Raw genomic sequence first — 24,537 nt, 5'->3', positions numbered from 1 at the left:
TAGTTTAAATAGGGAAACACATTTATGAGCATTATTTGCTCAATTTTCAAAGGAAACATATGTAATGGAATCAAATACTCTTCATATATTAAAAGGTTAAATGGATATCGTCACTGGCTGATTTCATGGGCCTGATAGGCCAATATATGGTGCTTATATACAGTGTATGTATTTGTTTCATTCTGTATCCGAACTCGGGTGACCAATCAGAAAAAACCATGCATGGTTGACAGGTGGCTATGTGTTTTGTAATTCCTGCTATATAGACTTCATTTTTAGTTTTCCCATGTTATAAAACATTTCCAAGAGGAAAGAAAAAGGTAAACAAAAATACAGAAATAGAGAAAAGATCCATCTTTTATTGGCATGATTTACATCAGTCAGTAGTGGGTACCAAGTTCATCAAACTTTTTAAATGTGCAACTGCAGGGGCGTAGGAAGAAAAGGGTCCTCCTGCACATTTTTCGTACTTCATTTTAGAAAATTTTGCCGCTTTGCGGCGCATTTCCTAAAAGTTCATGCACGTAATGTCAAAACCTTTAATAATAAAAATTCAATACACATGAACTAAACTAAAAATGTCCATCAAGGGATTCTACTATTTCAAAATGCTTCTTAAAAATTAAAATGTTTATATGTCTAAGCAACACAATTAAATCAATTCATTATTTTTTTAGTTAAACAACAATGTGCTGATGGTGTGAAGACGTATGTTCAGATCGAGCAGGGTTGCATAATGGTATGACGACATTCACAATTATAATTTCTAAATGCAGGTAAATGTAAATCGAAAAATTACCACGTTAAGAACGCATTAAAATCCTCAAAATACACCGTAAAACTCAATCTTGGCCATTCCAAATCGTAATATTTTTCGCGGGGGAGACCCCCGGACCCCCAGAACACCAAAGTCTCGCGCATTCGGCGCTCGCAACATCATCAAAATCATATTTTTTTCCGGGGGAGATCCCCGGACCCCCAAAACACCAAAATCTCGACCCTTCAACGCTCGCACGCCATTTTGCATATTCATTAATTTCCTGTTAGCGTCGCCATTGATGTGGATGTGTACAAGGATTATATGTAATGATTTATGAGAAAAAGTATATAAAGTATATATGATTGTGTGTTGAATTAATCTCCTCCTGTGTGACCTATTGCAATTGTCTTTTGGCTGGCATCATCCAGTGTCTGTTGTAAACAATTTACAATCTTCTTAATAACCAAGAACCTCATACATGGACATGTTATTTGGCCATAGCATGCTGGGATGAAGGGATACAGAGTTTGTTCAAATCAATGATCTTGACCTATGTGCCAAGTCACAGGGCTGAGACATATTTATTTGTTTGTTTAAAAGCAAAACATTATTTTATAACTGTGCATATCGGAATTCAGGTGACTGTTAGACATAAATGTATATATCCTTATTGCCTTCTGCTCATTCTCAAATCTCATCCATTTGTAAACAATTCAAATTTTAACAAACTTCTTCTCCACAACACGGTTTTTTCTCATTTTAAAGCAAGTACAAAAACAACAACAATCAAATAACGATCATGAATATTTTGTATTGATATTATTTTTTTGCAAATTTCCAGCAAAACAAACATGTTTCAAATTAAATTAATACACATATTTGATTAATATTTAAAAAGGATTTTTTTTATATCATAGCAAAGGTACATGGGTTGTCATTTTTAATCAAGGGAGATAAATCCGTTTTGAAGGATTTTCCACAAAGTGGAAAAGTTAAGATTAATTCACCTCCCATGCATTATTCAACCAAATTTAGCCTGGTGCATTTCCTGGTCAACATCAATTATAATTTCAACACAAATTAATTAGATGATGTTTCAAGTAATTGTCGAGTATGTATACATGAACTTTGACATCTGCCATGGCACAACATGTAATCTTCAATTTATCAATGTTTCACAATCAACGTCTACTCTAAGCCTTCTGTTTCAAATGGTGGAAATGAAATCACGATCCGTGGGGGATTTTCCCAATAATGGTACAAAACACGCGTTCTATGTAGTCAAACGTAGTAAAACAAGTCACGTGATTTTACCTCATTCATGCCATTGGCCGAAATAAATATGGAATTGTATTATGGGTAACTAGTGATCACATGAGTGTGTGTTTACTTCCAAATAGAGTGATTTCTCTGACCTGGTATTTATACAAAATTAGGCCTTTTGAAGAAGATCTTACTTTCTCTGTGTTATATGTATATGTTCTGAACCCTAAAGCAGGTAATGATATATATATAATTAGAATTCTGGATTTAGGGGAGTAGCCGATCTTCGCTGATCTTAGATTAGACGGTTAGACCTATTGAAATGGTCAATTCGTATTATATCATTTATTTACAAAACGTGGAAATGACAGTTTTACAACTCAGTTCAGTTCATTATTTATAGTAAAATATTACATATGTGCAAGTCAAAATGATATGCATGCAATATTAATAACAGTTTGGAGTCTAAATATTTTCAAATAAATCAATTTCTCCGTAGAAATGGCAAGCAAACTATCACCATATTTGGAAGTAAACACACAATCACGTGATCACTAGTTACCCATAATGCAATTGTATATTCCGGCCAATGGCATGAATGAGGTATAAGCACGTGATTTTTTTTACTACGTTTTTACTACAAAAAATAGATGCAGATATATCCCGAGTTTGGAGCTAAAACCGCGTCCCGCGGGAGGATTTTTAGCCCAAAGGTTGAATCTGGCCATTAAGACCGTAACAAAAAATCGTTGTGCCTTTATTTAAGTGTGTCGAGGGATGTAAATATTTATGTATATATATGGACAGGGCAAACTAACAAGTAAAGCTGGTTTCCAAATGGGTATTTTGTATCTGTACTGTGACGTTTATGGCTTTTAAATTACGTAACTGGTATTTTTCGTGATTCGCAAAAAATGAAATCTTGAAAAAATCATTGTAATATAGTATAGTACGGTATGTACCACATGGACTTGGTACGAATGCTAATCCACAAAGCACACACACAGCTTTTAAACGATTTTTCAACCCACGGTTATATATATTAATAAATGATTATGGCCAAGAGGATGGAAATTCGTTGTACAAAGCAGAGTCCTTAAATTGCACTCTAACTTCCTCTGCTCGGACTAACAGTTACAATGTGTACATACACGCAGGCTACAGCTGCATGGCCGGGATATGCAGGATCACAATTTTTAATTTTGAAATCAAATAAATAAAAACTTTTTTCTGAATAAACAAAATCAACGTCGAACTCTGCTGTATGGTGCCGTGCTGCATATACACAGTGCCCTATGAAAGGGTGGCCTTTGAATTCCACTTTCAAGACCATGGCCAGATGTCGACATCTTTTAGTTTAGATGTCGACATCGATAACTGACAAGTCGGTGTCACACCCGAGCATAAAACACATTAATCGCCGAGTTACCGACTTTCTACATAATTATCTTGGAATCATTATGTGGGCAGGGTCATGTGGTAAGTCGACATATTCTTCTGTTTATGTCGACATCTTCCGATATGATGTCGGCAACTCGATGGCAGAAATATGCCACCATACTTGTGAATATTTGGTGTGTTTGTAATATATTCGATGTACAAAATTGTTTAAAAATCATATTTTCCCCATTGTTAACTCTTTTGAAAAGTATTATACTTAACGGAAATTATAATATTAAATTAAATAAATATTAACAAAACAAAGGATGTTGTCAGAACACAGAACAAAAATGTTTGTATAATGAACAGTGACAGAGACGACAAATGTATATCAACTTAATATTGCAAAATATCCTTTTAAAATATTGTGTTATTAATCGGTTAAGACTTATTATTCAATTTGAAGAATTGAAGAGAACACGGCTGATAAGACGAAATATTATCTATTATTACTAATTACTGTACTAGGTTATGTGTGTAGTACATCAAACAATAACCTTGATTTAAAGGGTTTGTGACACAAAAAGTGATAAGTTGTCTATAGATTGGCTAATAAAGAATTTGATGTAAAACGATTAGAAAAAAAATCATAAAAACTTTCATTTAGTCCAAAGCGTTATAGAACAGATAAGGTGTTTGTGCCCCATCTTTCTGGTAATTAGTTCATGTATTTTGATCATCAGCATGCATTACAATGTACATAATGTAAGTATTTTTTATAGAATTTATATATTGTACAGTTAAACAGTAAGATTTACCCTGGAAAGTTTGAATGTGTAACTCGACTGCAGTAATTCATACAATAGTATACAATTGCTGGAGCATAGATACTTCCAGGGGATATCAATTTAATGGAACTCTGCATGCAAAAGAAAAGTACACAATTAGTATTTCTGGGTCTAGAAATTCCTAATACACAAAACATGTGTTTCATTTTACGAAGTGAATATCATAATTATATAATAATCTTTCTCAAAGCGATCAATTTGTGGTTAAGAGAGGCTTGGCTAATTATGATACATTCAAGTGTAATTGACCTGTGTTAATATGGTCCGAATATGCTAAGTCAATAACAGCAACTCAAGTTACATTACGCAAACATTGCGTTCTTCAGGGCGGTGTCCTATGGTCATAGGGATAACATGGCTGCATGAATGGATGAGATATATCACCCATTCTAACCTCCATACATGTATGAAATATGTATTTAGCGACTTATTTTTGTGTTTCCTTCTTCTCCCTTTTACTTGTTTATTCTCCCCTTTTTCAATGATGAAAATGGTTCGCATAATGGTAATTTCTGGGAAACTAATAGCCAGGATTGCAGTGTACATATACACTCTTTCATATCGGATACGTTTACATACATGTATTGCAAGATTATGTTTTTTTTCACAATTGTTAAAATTAGTCACATTTCGCTTTTTGTCGATGACCCTACGCTACATTTGTGATAAATGTAGCGTAGAGTAGTGCCATCATCCGTGGGTCACTGAAGATGGTGTCAATCTAGAGTTACACATATCTTAGCAAGTTTATTACTGAGTCCTGTACATTTATATATCGGTTATCGGACTATCAGACGTTCGGACTAATGGGCCTTAGGACTAACGGTCGTTCGGACTAATGGTCGTTCGGACTAACGGACGTTCAGATTAACGGGCCTTCGGACTATTAAGCCTTAAGGACAAGGTGGTCACCCAGGCAGGTGACCTATCGACATCATTTTCATTTGTCTTCTATCACCATAAACATAACAATTCCATAATCTTCTCAACTGGTCCGAATTCAACTAAACCTGTTAGGAAACATGTTTAGGATAAGGTAAAGTGTAAAAATCAAGCGGCTGATCTCAACAGGGTAGCAGATCTACATATATATGTAGATATTTGAAAAATCTTATAATGTTGCCACGCCTAGGAATCAAAGTTCAATATACGCTATTCGGATAATATATACATGTACCTATATCATAGATGTTGTATGGCGGCTGGGAACATTTTGTTTTATTAATTACCCGATTTTATTTATTGATTGGTTAAGCTATATGTGCCGTAACTGGGCATGTATTTTTTTCTTCAGGAAACTATTGAAAACCATCAGGTTGTTTTAAGGTGTGATAATCATTCAAATGGTCAGAAAACCATGTACGATGCCTTGTAAACATTATTTACAAGTCAGAATTTATGCCTTATGTATGTTAATATGAATGCATACCTGCAGTAATCATTTTTTTATTTTCTTATTATTTTATAAAAATTTTAAATGAAATTGTCGACCACATCTTGGCTTCATAGCCTGACCGCATACGTAATGTCAAAATCATTTTCATTTTCAAAAGGTTGATGGTGAATAAAATATCAAAAAGCTCTTGATTCGTGAGTATGAAAATTACGGCACATACATGTATATAATGCTTTAAAGACCCACTACATGTACCTTTCCGAAATGAAAAATTCAATTAGCATTTGCTTCTTAATTGTTTTCATTTTCATAATATGAATTAACAAAATAGTAGCACATCTAAAATTAAAACAAAATCATTTTTTTCTTATACTGATTATCCAATGTAGACACAGGATTAATTGTCTACATGTAGATTAGATGGCGATTCAATAATTTGGACCCATCGGAGTGTCATGTATAGACCATTTTAGACGTTTTATGAGTTTAAATACAAAAATCGGTATAATCGTAATCTACATGGTGATATATAGTGAGAAGGAATGGATAGATCCCGAGACAAACGGAAATTAGTCTCAATCTACATGTAGTTTTAAACGGTTAAAATCATATTCCTAGTAAGTCTTCACAAAAAAGGTTACTACCGTTGGTAAGAGCAATAATTTTCTTTTCAAAATCCTACACAACTATACAAAGTGCTGTCACTAAGACGAAAGCAGCCGAAAAATTATGCATATATTATAAGCCGGCTTTGATCTTCATCATATAAATGTTTGCACATTATATAAAGAAGGTTGCACATCATATAAAGAAGTGTGTCCAAAATTAAAAGAAATTGTACCGAATATAAAGTTTAATTTTAGCTACATATTATAAAGGAAAATGCATCGAATATCTCGATATAATGACGGAGAATAATGGTAAATGTATCGAAAATAACAACGGAATTTCTGAATATAAAGATAAAAGCAATGCAGATAATAAGATATACATGTACAGTGTATAAGGCTGTATATATGTTATTATCCCGCCCTGGTAGAATAAATAATAACCCAGGCCGTACGTAGCCCGAGGTCATTATTTTAAATTATACCAGGGCGGTATAACACCATATGAATCCGAAACTGAGGTCCTTATTTTTTGTACTAGATATGTATCTCTAATGTGCATGTTAGTTACAAGAAAAAGCATTGACCATAGGACACCACCCTGAAGAACGCAATGTTTGCGTAATGTAACTTGAGTTGCTGTTATTGACTTAGCATATTCGGACCATATTAACACAGGTCAATTACACTTGAATGTATCATAATTAGCCAAGCCTCTCTTAACCACAAATTGATCGCTTTGAGAAAGATTATTATATAATTATGATATTCACTTCGTAAAATGAACACATGTTTTGTGTATTAGGAATTTCTAGACCCAGAAATACTAATTGTGTATTTTTCTTTTGCATGCAGAGTTCCATTAAATTGATATCCCCTGGAAGTATCTATGCTCTAGCATTTGTATACTATTGTATGATACTGCAGTCGAGTTACACATTCAAACTTTCCAGGGTAAATCTTACTGTTTAACTGTACAATATATAAATTCTATAAAAAATACTTACATTATGTACATTGTAATGCATGCTGATGATCAAAATACATGAACTAATTACCAGAAAGATGGGGCACAACACCTTATCTGTTCTATAACGCTTTGGACTAAATGAAAGTTTTTATGATTTTTTTTTCTAATCGTTTTACATCAAATTCTTTATTAGATCTTAATCAAGGTTATTGTTTGATGTACTACACACATAACCTATTACAGTAATTAGTAATAATAGATAATATTTCGTCTTATCAGCCGTGTTCCTCTTCAATTCTTCAAATTGAATAATAAGTCTTAACCGATTGATAACACAATATTTTAAAAGGATATTTTACAATATTAAGTTGATATTACATTTGTCGTCTCTGTCACTGTTCATTATACAAACATTTTTGTTCTGTGTTTTCTGACAACATCCTTTGTTTTGTTAATATTTATTTAATTTAATATTAATATTTCCGTTAAGTATAATAATACTTTTCAAAGAGTTAACAATGGGGAAGAAATAATGATTTTTAAACAATTTTTGTACATCGAATATATTAACAAACACACCAAATATTCACAATGCACTGACTTCAGTTTTCTATATTCAAAGATAGTGGGCTATTTTCATATGATTTGCGCATGTGTAACAGGAAGGCGACAAGTCGACAAATCTCGACAACACGACAAGTCGACAACACGACACGGCGACAACACGGACAAGTCGACAACTCGACAACACGACAAGTCGACATTTTACCGCGACAACACGAGATTCTGTACGCGCTAATTAGCGTGTTTGAAATGTCGACTTGTCGTGTTGTCGACTTGTCGTGTTGTCGTGTTGTGTCGACTTGTCGCGGTTCAAAAACGCGACAAGTCGACATTTTAACTGTTAAATCTCGGGTTGTCGCAGTTTGAGACCGCGACAACTCGACAAGGCGACAACACGACAAGGCGACAACACAACAACAACGAGATGGCCGTAATCAGCACCATGGCGGACAAAAAACAAACCGGAGAGTGCAGAGAGCACAAGTGAATGCAACGCCAGCATCATGGAAGAAAAGACAGACAATTTAATAGCGGAATGCGATTTAAGTCCACTTTCTCGCACAACAGAATCAGTTTTCAATTTCTTTTAAGATGCCAGGTTTACCAGCATTGCATCAAAATAAACACGAAATACAAGACACGACGATAACAAAACCACACCGTAATAAACCTACTAACGTATTGCAGACGTCGCTTGGTTCAACCGAAAAACGATTCCGATTTTGAGAAAAAGAAAGACCTCAAAGAATCGTTTAAAACTCCTTCTGAATCGTTTAAAACCCCTGCATTACCAAGTGAAGAGAAAACGACAGAGACTAAGAATGGTGATGATTGTGATCATGACGTAAACAAAGCAAACAACACGAAAGTGAATACACAAAACACTGTTGGGAAAAATGGCCAAACTGTCACGAAGAAAAGCGCACTTTCACCAGCAGAACAACTCAAGCAAACACAGGTTGTTATTCCTTACAAAGAGCCAAGTTGGAGTGGTCTACCAGAGGATAAATATTCATTAGATGTTCTCAAGAATGGAACCATAGTATCCACTATAGATTTAGAGAAGCCATATTATGTGTTTGGTAGGCTGCCTAGCTGTGATGTTACAATGGAACACCCTTCACTGTCACGCTATCATGCTGTGATTCAGTACTGCAAAGGAACCCCAGGGGAAGGAAAGGAAAAGGGGTGGTATCTATATGATCTGGACAGTACCCATGGGACTTGGGTTAACAAGCACAAGACTTACCCCAATAAATATTACAGAATACGTGTTGGACACATAGTGAAGTTTGGAGGAAGTACTCGCCTTCATATTTTACAGGTATGTTCGAAAATGCAAAACAAATTTAATATCTGTTCTAAGGGACAACATATATAGTATATATATTTTTGATATATACATGTACAATTTACATGCACATACATTATTATATGTTAACATTTTAGCATGACTACTACATCGAAGAAAAATGTGTCATTACAAATTTAAGATATTCAGCATCTTAGGAATATATTGGTACTACATTGTAATTTAGATTTATATAAATTCATAATGATTGCTTTGTTGCTTTGAACTATTCAATAAACATCTTCATGCATGAATTAGGGTCCAGATGAAGATGCAGAAGAGGAGTCAGATTTAACACCCACAGAGATGAAGGAACAAAGAGAAAAACAGAAGAGAGAAGCAGAGATACTAAGACAGGCAGAGATTGCTGCAGAGGAACAGAAAATAGAGGAGATGAAGAGAATTGAGGAAGCCAGGGGATGTTCCTGGGGCATGGGTAAATGTTGATATATTACACATGTGAATTCTCAAAAACCAATAGTTAATTCCAGGGGATGTTCCTGGGGCATGGGTAAATGTTGATAGATTATACGTGTTATACTCAAAAAACCAATAGTTAATTTTTACCTGACCATGGCTATCCTGTATTTCTTGGTTTGTTGTAAAAATAGTTTAACCAGTTGTTGTATTTATTGACACCAACTTATAACATAGCTATGGTCATCATTTGTGTTTGTAACAGGTGACGATGCTGCAGAGGAAGAGGATGAAGAGGAGAAGGGAGAAAGTGCTATGGGACAAGTGTTAAATATTCTTACTCCAGAGAGTGAAGCTCTCTACATTAATGATCCAAAGAAAGCTCTCAAGGGTTACTTTGAGAGAGAAGGTACTTTAAATTACTCTGAAGAAAAAATTTAACTACCAGTAAATATTTTATTGATTTGACCTAACCAACCTATATAAATATACACACATAACCTGTATTTTCTATCATCGCATTGACGGGACTAGTTTCAGCATTGTAAACAATAATTTAGCGGTGAGAATTAATTATCCTGCTATCCAGTTCAAAATCAATCTATCAATCACTAAATTTTATTGTTCAAAAATAGCACGTTTGAATCATTCACAGTTCCCCGTTTATGTTAATCTCCGAAAATACATAGGTACGTGTCCTTATATTTATGATACCATATGCAATATACATATATAATGGCACGGAAGCATCATCATGTTCCATCATAAGACACTATAGGACATTCGATACACCATAGACAAGTAATGTCAAATCAGTTCCCATGTCCCTGCGTCTCTACCCTGTACAAACTAGAACGTAAGTATCGGCCATGTATTTCTAAATCTGTCTGTTTTTTCATAATTACCTTCAGTAAATACGACAAACAATGAGGAATCAAAAACATCGTTTAATGTTATAAACGCGATGCTTTGATGCTGAGACTACATGGTAGTTTGGACACAGGTGAGAATTCTTCTTAGTGCTTTCCCTAATTAGGTGTGATACATGTAGAAAGCGATATTGACCAGACATGACCACATACTGATATTCTACGTAGGAGATTTCTAGAATTTTATCCTCGGAGACTGTGACTTGGAGATCTCAAGCTGAATTGGAGTCGAGACCTGAGAACACAAAAGAATGACGTGACTGATCCCGTCGAGTCAGTTTCGCCGTTGCTCCTCGAAGTGTGATCTGGTTAGTCCACTTAACCTGCTTACATAATGTATATTATTAGGCTTTTAGGCAAATTTGTGACCTGGTCACTGCTAACTACAGTGGCTGGGAAAGGACATGAGAAATAAAAAGTTATTGTGTGCGAACGCAAACGTATTTCGTTTGAACGCAAAGGTATTGCATGTGAAACGCAATGATATTGTGTGTACGCAATAACATATCACTGAATAATTGACAGTTAATTGTCAGGATTACTATTCCGTTCACACGCAATGATTATTGTGTTCTCACGCAATAGTATTGGTTCACATTCAATACTGTTGCGTTCACGCGCAATATTATTGCATTCAAACGAAATACTTTTGCGTTCGCACGCAATACTGACTTTTTTATTCTTCGTGTCGTTTCCATGTGCAACTATCCATGTCTTGAATGTCCAAGTGACCATTCCTGCTTCCAATATTTCGTTGTCCTTCAGGGCGAAGATCTTCTGAAATTATCATTGGCTAAACTTTAAATTGTCCGAAAATAATTCATATCTTTGTAGCTCTTTGAAATGATTCTTAGCCGCTGATATCAAAAATACTTTCGTGTGGTTTATGAAAAAAATAATTCTAACAGCAATGATCTTATGACAGAACCCAGAGGTACATCAAATATCACACTTTAGTTACACTGATCAGCCACATAGGGGATTGCTAATTTCTGGAAAGTAAGATTTGAAAGTGGCAGAAGTTCCCGGGCCTATACAATAACAACGTATAACAAAACTCCACTTTTTTTGTGACTGTTGACAACGTTTTGTTGGAGACATTGACCGACAAAACGTTAGGCATGTAGAAAGTTTATAACAGTTGTACTGTATTTGTATGTTTTATTTGTCATAGCTTGAAATGTTTAATTTAATGTACAGTTATATAATATCTTGTTTTCCTGTGAAGCCAGAGTAGGTGTGAATACCCCCTCAGTTTTAATGATTTACATAAACACAATTTTCCAATATTTATTTTTTGCTTCAAGCTGTCGATATACGTGCATCGGTCTGCACGCGTCAAGTAGTATAAACGGAAAAAAAAAATAAAAAAATTTGTAGAGCATTTCCAGATGTACAGTAAAATCACACCACTCGTTATACCGTAAAACCCATTTACCGACATGAATTTATTCAGAATGGTTTCCTCCATGTACATATACATGTAAATACACCCGTTATACCACCAAACAGTTCTCTCCCATACCTACTGTACAGCACAGGGACCTGAGAGTTTATATCAATATCGACCCACTAAAGTGCCAATAGACCATTTCTATCCAATTTTTGACCCAAAACATTTCAAAATGGTCTATGTGAACTCTGGTGGGTCCATAATGATATAAACAGTAACTAATTATCATATCCCTGTGCTGTACGGGAGTAGTACTGACCGGTCTTATCACTCATGTCGCAAGAGGCTTATTACAGCCCCGTGACACTGCGAAATCAAAATTACTAATTTCTCGGTTTTTTGTTTCTTTTTAGAAACTAGACTGGTTTAACCATAAACGATGCAGACAACGGGATTTTCGTTGAAAATATCACACAATTTCCATGTATGATGGAGAATTGACTTGCGGTCGCGTTTTTCTTCTAAGGCTAAAAAAATATGTCTGTTTAGGGTTACCCGACCGACCCTAATTTTTTACCCCGACACATTTTTTTCCTTTTCCTTTTTTCTAACGAAAAAAATGAGAAGTCGGGATATCGATCTCAGGCTCCGGTTCCGGTGTACGTTGAAACGTTGAAAATAGACCCGGGTCGTTGAAAAGTGACCCCCGAAAAGAACTCATTTTTACACAACAACACAACACGACACCACAACACCACGAAATCACACAGCACAGCACAACACACACCAACAACACTACACAACACCACACAACACACACACACACCACCACACAACAAAACACAACATCACACAACACAACAACGCATCACACTAAACACAACATCACACAACACAAAACCACACAACACAAGACAACATTACACAACAACACGACACAACATCATAACACAAAAAATCACACACAACACAACAACACACAACACAACCACACCACAACACACAACCACGCAATAACAATACAACAACATTAAACAACAACACTCAACAACACTACACAACACAACATCACACAACACAACAGCACATCACACAAACACGCAACAACAACACAACAACACCCAACAACAACACACAACACCACAAAAACACAACACATATCACAACACAACATAACATAACAACAAAACATCACACAACAACACCTAACACAACACACAACACAACACATAACCACGCAACAACAATACAACACCACCCAAAAACAACATAATAACACACAACAACACAACACAACGACAACATCACACAACACAACATAATATAACACAAAATCACACAACAAAACATCACACAACAACACAACACAACAACACACAACACAACCACACCACAACACACAACACAACCACACCACAACATTACAACACCACCCAACAACACAACAATACACAACAACACAACACCTGACAACAACATAACATCACACAACATAACGCAACAACACATCACAAAAACATCACGTCACAACACATTACACAAACACGGAACAACAATACAACACACAACAACAGAACACAAAACATAGCCACACAACAACACACCAATGACACACAACACAATAACATGACACAACCACACATAACAAACACAGCACAACACACAACAAACACCACACAACACAACAACACAACATCACACAACAACAAAACAACACAAAAACACATTACAACATAACCATACGCAGAACAAAACATAACTGATCCATACGCAGATATATAATACATGCATTCTTGTATTGCAGGGAATAAATATATATCAACAATTACTGAATATATAATCATAAAAATCCCATAATTATAGTTTTGTAACACTATCCACTGGTACTCGGAAGTGAACACCACATAGTACAAACTTTGAATGCAGTTGAAAACAACAATTCCTTTTTATTTACTACTTTACCTCAGTGTTATATAGCAATTCCTCAGTTTGAGAGACAATTAAATTAACATTATTTACACGGACGAACAAAATGACTATAAAAAAAGTGAGATTATAATTTTAACACGAGTTACAACTACAGCCAAACCTGTCTATAAAGATTGCTGAAGGGGAGAGAGAAAAACGGTCACTATAGACAGGTTGCCTTTATGGACAGGTCGAGATTTTCGCGGCAACCAGTCGACAGCAAAATGCTACTATTAACCTGTCATTAAGCATGTGGTTCAGTAAAACCATTGATATGACCCATGTTATAATTATAATTGATCTTAGATATTTTAATTATATGAAAATAGATAAATAATTTGATCTTTACAATGGTTTATACTTATTACATGTTCAATTACAAGGCTATAGCAACTTAATTATACAGTACATGTTTAGATCATGTTCATTCCTTAAATGACCTTTGTTAGTTGTTGAAATGATATTCATTGCACAGCTGTAAAATCAATTAAAGTGTATTTGTAAATATCACTTGTTGTTTTCTTTTTCAAAATAGATAACAAAAACTTGTTGTTTTTTTCTCAATAAATTAATAATTTAATCACTAACCTGTTCACAATCATCCCTAATTAACAGGTAAATAATTTGAGATTTACTCATGTTCATTCATTACTCACTTTCATAATCTCTCTTTTTCATTATCATTATTCATTCTTGTCATTCCTAACTCTGCAAGATGTCATTCTCTTTATCATACATGTATTGTTATTCTATAACCTCATTAGAATACCCTATTAAAACAGTCTCTTATCATATCAAACAGTCTCTTATCATGTCAAACATTCAGTCTCTTGGCCTGCCTTGGATGGTGACAAAGTCATCCAGTGTTACTTGCTTCGGTTTGGAGATGGCATCCTTCTGCATACACTCTTGGAAGTTAACTATTGCCATCAAAGCACCCACATTTCCGGTCTGAAGAGCATAGTCTTTCAGTCTATCTGACATGGCCTGGACATCACAGAGTGTGGTTGTTGGCATAGTTTCCTGGATGTCATCCTCCTGCGCGTCCTCTTCCTTATCGTCATCACTGGCATGAAGGTCTCTCAAAGTTTCCCTGGCGTTGGTGTCCCAATCTCTAGTCTCGGTATCGCATGTGGTAACTTTCCTGCAATCTCGGCCACCTCGGTGAACCCAACTCCAAACAGGTCCATGGACAGTCTAATAACTTGGAGTGGGACATCATCTTCCTCAGAGTCCTCATCATCAGCATCTGGCTGTTCTGGCTGCAATGCGACTGGGTCAGGTTTCAGACATCCGACTGCTGCAAAACACTTGACGATAGTGTCCGTCTCGACTTGGTCCCAGGCACGGTTCACCAAATAGATGGCGTCCAGGACGGAGATCTGCTTCAGCAACTCTGATCCACTTATCAGCTTATGGCGCGTCATGTTGGCAAGGATGTGTTGGAGCTGCCTTCTTCTGTATTTCAGCTTGACGGTCTGTATAATACCTTGGTCCATTGGCTGACTCTTGATGTTGTGTTGGGTGGGAGGAACTGTAGTATGACATTCTTCAACTCTGCGTCCTGTCTTCTCATCTTTCTATCGAACTTCTTCAACCAGTCCTCAAAAATGCTGCCGGTCATCCAGGCCTTCTAGTTGAGACTGTACAAAGCCAGGAGCTCTTTGACGTAATGCCAAATATCATGTAACTCGGTGTATAATACATGTGGCAGTAATGAACCGGGAAGGAACTGGCGGGGACCTTCTTAAAGCATCTCGGGTTGGCGCTCTTCCCTATGACGACTATGGGCTCCTTTTCTCCGGTCATGCTGGCACAGAATGATGCAGTCAGTCTTTCCTTGGAAAGCTTTCCACCACTACATGTTTCACCCTTCACATTGAAACTCTTGCTGACAGTTGATCGGTTAAAAAAAGGCCAGATTCATCCATGTTGAAGATGTCCTTCGGGTCATAACCTTTACACATATCCGGCAGTTTCTCCTTCCACTCAACGATGACATGATGTTTAACGTCTCCGCTTGTTTTGACGCCTGAGAAAGGACTGCATTGACGCCTGAGAAAGGACTGCAACCATCCATTCGAAGCTTTGAATTCTCCAACATTAAGGTCTTTGGCAAAGGACAGGGCTTTCATCATTTGCCCAGTCACCATAATTGTGCGTGTTGTTGCCTCCTTAAACCACTGCCATACTAAGTCGTTAATGTCTTCATTCCCCGTCTTCCGTACCTTCCGTTTCTGCTCTCCAGGCATGTTCGACTCATACTCTTCCATTATCTCACGTTTCCTCTTCAGGACATTCTGTATCTGTGTCTTTCAAACCCAAACCGATCGGACACCTTCTTACAACTAAGCCCAACTTAGTTCAACTTCGCGTAGTTTCATCTACAGTGTAGTTTGGTTTCCAAAAAATCAAATCTATTACTAGACCTTATAAATCTATGTACATGGTTGTACATAATTGTATTTTGGTCTACGGAAAATTCAGGACTTCCAAATAAGACATCTAAATAATGAAATAAAAACAAGTCTTTGAGTTTCAAATTGTTTATACTCAACGAAATAATGACAGGCATTCTCATATGCATTTCCGCAGCTACAGGAAGGGTCATTTACAGAAAATATCACAGTTTAGGGAACTACGTTTGCATGATATCTATTTTCCTGTCGTCAACGCTAAAATAAGTTGGAGGAGTTGACTGTGTGTTAGTAGATAGGATTTAAAAAAAAGAGTAAGATACGATAATGTTCGGACAGATAAATCTAATTTAAGTCCCATGTGTGCCATTAAGTTAGGATTTATTTTCTTTGTTTTCATACTAAATCCGTATTTCTGATTGGCGGATTCTTTTCATACCTCTAAAAAAAAGTTGAAAGTTTTGTATTGTTGTGACATTATAGATTTCTCCAGTTGTGTATACAGTATATAAGTGTTGGCGTTGAATATATTAAATGAAAGATAAACATTTCCAAGTATAATTTGTAATATTAGTTTGAATAAATGTGCTTTTTAATCGCTTAAAGTGAAGTCGGGTGCCCTAGGTCACGTGACAGAGTTGCCAGCCTTGACTTCAGAGAATATAAGCAAGACATCTAAAATCTTTACTAAAACCAAAATACGTGCGCCTGTGGTTAGTCCAGTTTCCTCGTGTACTTTTCGCCGCTGATTTCGGGGTTGATATTACATTTGATGAATACTTCTGAGAAACGTATGGGCTAATAAAAACAGCAAATACACGCCAGTCAGATAATAAAATACTGAAATCATATATATATTCAGAACACTGAATCATACAAAACGTAAACAATATTTACCTACCTCCATAGTTTCAAAGACAACAAGATGTGTTCATGTATAACGAATTAACGGGTGAAATGGCATATTTCATAGCCCTTTGGTAATCATTTCATAAGCCATTTCGAGATGTCACATCCGTTCGTATTATCCATTAACCTTTTGATAAAATGGTAATTATGAATATACATGTGCATTATTTAAAAACGCTGTCTCCTGTCAAAGCGGAGTTCCTTTTAATTTGTGACGAAATTGTCGGCACGCGTCCAACAATAAAGATAAATATGTCAACGAGATTAACATCTGGTCCAATATAAATTTATTGAAATTTAGAAATCGTTATATACATACAAAGAAGGTTATACTTATGATATTTGAAATGGAGAGTATCGTATTGAATAAGTTGAGTGCAGTTACCTGTACTTAATTATATAAGCGATAAACTATCTTCCTATGGCATCTATGGTCTATATAGATGTCAGAGCTTTGCAGACAAGCTTCATAATGCGCATTAATGAGATGATGGGAGATGCTGAAACAAAATGTTAGGCTTTACTTAGGGGATATTTGTGGAACGTTTTAACCGAAATGTTATGCTTGTTTCTATGCGTAGATTATGTATTTCACCAACTTGTCAAAGTACATGTACATGTATATCAATCAGTACATTGTATATTAGACGGAAAACTTGTTAGCACTAGGAAAAGACTCACTACACCTTTTGAAAAACTTTATTAAAATAAACAAAACGTTGATTTCCATAACGCATGTCGTATTATGTTTACCGACGTCATTATTACAGCTAGTCCGCTAAACCTATCTATATTATTAGGTTTTTTAATCTTTTTTTTGTGCCTAATATATAGGCAAATTTATTTTTAAAAAGCCTAATAATATCTATAGGCAGGTTTAGCGGACTAAATTACAACGCGCGCGTTAGTTGACTATATAACTGCGCCAGACGGCAAAACTTGTTTGGTTTTTTAACCTCATCTTTGGCCATCGTTATCAACTATTATGTTATAATTGTTTTAAAGATACTTTTATTTTTTGTTTCAGAAAGTTAGCCTAGAGGCCCTTTCATGAATATCTGAATCGGAGATAACCTGGCCTGGCCCGATACCAAACGGTGTCGGCTTATTCCACGTTTTGTTATAGCAGTGCGCTCTGGCCCTAAACCAGACATCTATCTGTTACAATGTCTATGTCTGTTGTCAGGGCCATAGTATCTCTGACTAACAAATATCAAGAAGTCGATTATCTTTTACATTGAATGTGAAAGCATTTAAATTATCATTCTTCAAAAATGAATTGTCATAAGAACTACATTTGTATGCCAGCTTACTGTGAACAGAACAATTTGTCAAGGCGAAGCTTTCCTAACATTGCTTTCTAATAAATAATGCTGTATGGTAGCCTTCTTAGCTTTTTGGGAAGCTAATACTTGTCTTCTTTTATTGAGAGTTACAATTGAGCGTCATGCTTCAAAAATTGGTTATTTTATAAACACATGTAGGTGACATAACGGTCAGCTTTGTCCTACTAACAAATAAATTGATGAAATCTGACCTTCACTGTGTTTAGAGCGTAACTACAGTTACCCACATTCGGTTGGGTACAGTGACTGTTAAAAATGTGAACCGTCACTGTATATTTTTGTTTATATAGTGTATGCGATACTATAATACATAAAATAGCGAATGATTTAAAATAAGAGATATTGTCCCCCATCAAAATCAGATTTTATTTCTTGAATAAACAGCATTTATACAAATATCACAAACAAAACAAAGTCAACAAGTCTCGACACACACAAATCTATAAACACTTTCATCAACTTTCATTAACATCAATTAAAATCGGCCCTTCTATTTCCACACTCCCTGCAACATTAACAAGAGATCCCAGAGGGATCTTGGCGCCCACCTAAGAAGGATCTTTGTCTGACAAAGGAAAGAGGGATCTTTTCTCTGCTTTTCAAGCTTTTACTACATATTACTACACATGATATTTGAGAAAGATCTTTTTACTACTTTAACAGATATTTAACAGTAACAAACTTCAATTATCAAAATCCAAGATGGCTACCTGTCGGCCATCTTATTCACTGATCGGTCCTAAAATGCGATATGCACAACTAGACCCCTAAAAGAACTTGCACATACAATTTGAGACAGATCCCTTCAGTACATTCTTAGACATAGCGGAAAAAAACTTCAATTGTCAAAATCCAAGATGGCGTCCTGTCGGCCATCTTGTTCACTGATCAGTACCAAAATGCAATATGCATAACCAGGGACCTAGGGGAACCTGCACATGAAATTTGAAACAGATCCCTTCAGTACTTTCTAAGAAATAGTGGTAACAAGCTTCAACTATCAAAATCCAAGATGGCGTCCTGTTGGCCATCTTGTCCATCGATCGGTCAGAAAATGCAATATGCACATATAGACCCCTAGAGGAACCTGCACATGCAATTTGATACAGATCCCTTGTGTACTTTCTGAGATATAGTGGTAACAAGCTTTAACTATCAAAATCCAAGATGGCCGCCTGTCGGCCATCTTGTTCATCAATCGGTCCCAAAATGCAATATGCTCAACTAGGCCCCTAGGGGAACCTGCACATGCAATTTGAGACAGATCCCTTCAGTGCTTTCTGAGAAATAGCTGTAACAATCTTCAATTGTCAAAATCCAAGATGGCGGCCTGTCGGCCATCTTGTTTATCGATCGGTCCCAAAATGCAATATGCACAACTAGGGCCCTAGGCAAACCTGTACATGAAATTTGAGAAGAATTCTTTCAGTACTTTCTGAGAAATAGCGGTAACAAACTTTAAACTATCAAAATCCAAGATGGCGGCCTGGCGGCCATCTTGTTAACCGATTGGTCCCAAAATGCAATATGCACAACTAGGCCCCTAGGGGAACTTACATGTGATATTTGAGAAAGATCCCTTCAATACATTCTGAGAAATAGCGGTAACAAACTTTAACTATCAAAATCCAAGATGGCTGCCTGGCGGCCATTTTGTTGACCGATTGGTCCCAAAATACAATATGCACAACTAGGGCCCTAGGGGAACCTACATATGAAATTTGAGAAACATCCCTTCAGTACTTTATGAGAAATAGCGGTAACAAGAATTGTTAACGGACGGAAGGACGGACCACGGACCACGGACAAAAAGCGATTTGAATAGCCCACCATCTGTTGATGGTGGGCTAAAATACTGCTAACAACAATTCACATATCTGGAATATTTTTTATGGAAATGAACTGATAACTTTGATACGTAATTCAATATATTGACCTTTAAAATGTTTAATGATCCAACCTTCAGATCTAATACAGATCTTTGAATGTTAAATTAGTACAAATATATAGATAAATCCTGAAATAGTAAAAATAATGATATCTAAACACTAGATATCAACATAGAGCTTGTAATAACATACTAACACTTTCAGTGTGTGTGTATCCCCGTTCTCCTGCATTTCATGTTATTACAAGCCATTGTTTAAATAAATATAAGAAATATGTTGTACAGTATCTGGTTAGTAATCTAACATCATCAATATGCCTATTGTAGTAAGTATATATACCGGTATATGATGGTGGCAAGTGTTACACACAAGTATATGTGGATTGTGGACATTTTAACCTTATAACACATATACAAAACTGTACACAAACATTAAAGCCAAGCATTGTCACACCCCATGGATTATAAGTGCTATGGTCTCAAAGTTCCCTATCGTTTTTGTCACAAAAAGCACATATAGTTCAGTAACATAATTGTGGCCCCATATTGCTTTAATACATGCTTAATATCACAAGTATTTTTTTATTATCTTTTTTTTTTGTTACATCTGGGCATTGAAAAAAACACATCCATATGATGTATCTTCTAATTTGTTTGTGGTGTATTGTTTTGATGTATGTTTAATATCATGAGTTTTTTTTGTCTTTTTTCTTACTTTTATGCATTGACATGAAAACCAGTTATTTAATGTTTAATATATAATGCTGAATGTACCACCAAATACCGTATTCAACCCAATAAGCCCCCATGTCCTTATATGAACCACTCCTCCTTTTTGAGGCCTCAATTTCAATTGCCTAGATAAAAATAAAGACAAAAACTACACAAATCCGTATAGGTTTGCAATAATTTCATCTTATTAAGCACCTTTTCATGCGCTTGTTGGGTCGAATACGTTATGTGTGTTTTATACCTGTATAATACTATATGTTCTTTTCCTTAGTCACCATTGTAATGTTCAAATCAATTGTCACCTTTGGAAGAGGTGACCTTTTTATCGATTGTATTAGGGTCAGGTTTATGTAGTGTCCAGATACAGGTCTGGCCAACTCCCGTCATAGCAACCACGCAGTAGTCCAATTTCTCTAGCTTATCCAAAACCACACGCGGAGGGTCTGGTGTCGAGTACTCCATACTGTAAAAAAATAAACATCATATCTGGTTATTTTAATTAACTGTCCTATCAAAAATTTGTGTTTACATATATTTACATGTATCATTTATTTTTACATATTTCACTCTCAACCCTCAGCTAAGATCTGTCACATATATTAATTTACTAAGACAGGCAAGTATTATTCATCAAAAGATCTATCAATTAACTTAAATGTGATGCTAATTAAAGATTTCTATCAGATGCACTCTTAGTTAGAACTATGATAATAAGGGCTAAGGGCATGAAACGCGAAGCACTTCTGAGGTAACAGATACACGAAAATATAAGAAAAAACACAATCTTCAAAATTAAATCCTACACACTGACAGCTTCAGTTTGCAGCCGCCATTTTTTCATACATTTGGGGAGGTTGTGCGTTGCTACGGTACTGCTCTCCCCAGTAAATATATATTTAACTAATGCAAATGCATAACAGGAGTAATTAAATATTTTTTTATTATTTTTTAAATAATAATAATAACACTTTGAAAATTAAAAGCTATAGCCTGAATGCAGTCAAAATATCCACTAAGGTGAAAATGAGCACAAGGAATCATGACGTCCCATAACGTCAACATTATGGCGCGAAATTGTAGGATTCGCATACGCGGCACTCCAGGCCTTGAATGCACACAGATAGCTACTGTTGTAGCGGACCTTCTGACTGAGTCAGCTCTACAACTACTGATGGTACTAGAAGATTGGACCGATATTCTGGACCATGGAGGAGAAATAGACGTTGTCTACATGGACTTTATGAAGGCTTTTGACAAAGTGCCTCATAAGAGATTAATCGCCAAACTCCGAATTTATAGAATAAACGCGGAAATAGTTAATTGGGTAGAAAACTTTCTTAGTCAACGAAAGCAACGCGTAATAGTGAATGGGAAATCATCAAAGGACTATCCAGTATTGAGCGGAATTCCCCAAGGCAGTGTCTTGGGTCCGATCTTATTTGTGATTTATATAAATGATTTACCAAAACATACCACATCAAATACTTTTCTATTCGCCGATGACACCAAAATCTACAGGGAAATTAGAAATGAAGATGATAAAAAGGCTTTACAATCGGATTTGGACAAACTGCAAGAATGGTCAAACATGGCTACTGAAATTCCACCCGCTGAAATGTAAGGTTCTAACCATAAAAGGAAAAAGCCATGAAAGTCGAAAGTACAACATGACAGATGCAGGAGGTAATAAAATTAATCTTGAGAACATATCATTGGAAAAAGACATAGGAGTGCATGTGGACAAGGATCTAAATTTCTCTATACACATTTAACAAGCAGTCAATAAAGCCAATAGTATTCTTGGACTTATAAGAAGATCTTTTGTATACATAGATGAAATATCATTTAAACAACTTTTCAAAGCATTAGTAAGACCACATTTAGAATACGCTGCAAGCGTCTGGAATCCATACAGAACAAAGGACATCGAATCTATAGAAAAAGTACAGCGGAGGGCAACCAAACTAATTCCAGGGCTTAGAGATCTACCCTACAGCGAGAGATTAAAGAGTCTAGGTTTACCTTCACTATCCTACCGGAGACTGAGGGGAGACATCATAAATGTATACAAGATAACGAACAATTTCCATGACGAAAGGGTTACCATTGGAATATTTGAGCATGATACCGCATCCCGGACGAGAGGTCATTCGCAAAAATTAAAGAAAAAGCATTGCAAGTTAGATATACGGAAATATTCCTTTGGATTTAGAACTATCGATATATGGAACAGTTTGCCAGAAAATATCATAAACTCAACAACAATAAGAGACTTGGAGATAAGTCTAGACAAGCACTGGGCTAATTTGGAACTTAAATACAACCACTTGGAAGCTATAAAATGGAACACGGACGTGCCAATTAACTAACTTCATTTAATAATTGATATCACTTATAATCATGGATATTATTTCATTGTATTTTATTGTATGAGATATGGACATAGAGGCATGTTACTTGCCTGCGTCCATAAAATATCTTATTAAATCTTATCTTATTAAATCTTTTCCGCTACAACAGTAGCTAGCACACAGATCAATTTGAATCTTTGAGTTTAAATTCATTTCATTGAGTTTATGCTAGACAATTATTACATCATAGACTTCTATAGTTTAAAGTGCGTCCTTTTATTTCTAAATTATGTCTTCTACATGAAATAGAAAATAAAATAAACAAGTAGAGCTTCGCTCTTCCTATGCCGTGCATGATACATATTATAACATCTGGCTACGCCCTTTAAGGCCTTGCCTTCAGTCATATTAAAGCCACAAATTATTGATATTCCTACAAAAATAAAACATTAAAGGAAAGAAAAAATGTTTTGATGTACTTTGATCATGTAGTGTTGTTGTACACGTGGTACATGTTGTACATTCTGTTCATACAAAAACATAACACAAATTACTCTGACTGTATATACATACAAATTGTTTCCTAATGTTTTCATCAATGAGGCACCAAGATATTCCATCAGTTTCTTGTCACTCCACTCATCTCCGACAACTGTGGGGCCACATTCCTAAAAAACATAGCAAAACTAATCAGTCACGAATATAGTAAGTAAAGAGCCTGTACATTATTTTTTCATTATGAAAATATATAATAATCTGACAGTATACACTGAAACAATGCAAATGGCTTACCAGGCGGATCTGTGTGCTTATAAGAATGTGAGGCATTTTGACATTCCACTTTGATTTTTCTTTTTTGACAGATCGCCGGAAGTGATAATTAGAGTTATCGGTCGTTGGAGAATTTACTGTTAATGTTATATTCTGCGTTAGACACAATTTAGCGATATTTTCGAGACAATTCATTCATTGTGATATGTAACAACTACGTATATACTACATAGCAATTGCTAATAATTTTATGAAAAATAAATAAATCTATTAAAA

At 35.6% G+C, this 24,537-nt stretch overlaps 1 protein-coding gene and 1 pseudogene across 1 annotated transcript; one reads left to right on the top strand and one right to left on the bottom strand.

Annotated features, from left to right (window-relative positions):
- The first annotated feature begins 8,292 nt into the window (after nt 1–8,292).
- On the top strand, nt 8,293–10,530 carry LOC138319592 (kanadaptin-like; annotated as a pseudogene).
- An 8,331-nt stretch (nt 10,531–18,861) lies between these two features.
- Nucleotides 18,862–24,439, bottom strand: LOC138317999 (GTP cyclohydrolase 1 feedback regulatory protein-like). Its single transcript, XM_069260009.1, has 3 exons — nt 24,283–24,439; nt 24,064–24,158; nt 18,862–21,602 (listed from the first exon to the last, which is right to left on the bottom strand). The coding sequence occupies exons 1-3, from the start codon at nt 24,316–24,318 to the stop codon at nt 21,431–21,433; spliced, it is 303 nt and encodes a 100-aa protein (XP_069116110.1). The 5' UTR covers nt 24,319–24,439; the 3' UTR covers nt 18,862–21,430.
- Between the last annotated feature and the right edge of the window lie 98 nt (nt 24,440–24,537).

This window comes from Argopecten irradians, chromosome 3 (genome assembly GCF_041381155.1).
Source record: "Argopecten irradians isolate NY chromosome 3, Ai_NY, whole genome shotgun sequence".
In the NCBI taxonomy this organism is placed as follows: Eukaryota; Metazoa; Mollusca; class Bivalvia; order Pectinida; family Pectinidae; genus Argopecten; species Argopecten irradians.
Note: the sequence above shows the minus strand (reverse complement) of the source record. Positions and strands in the feature narration are given on the sequence as shown.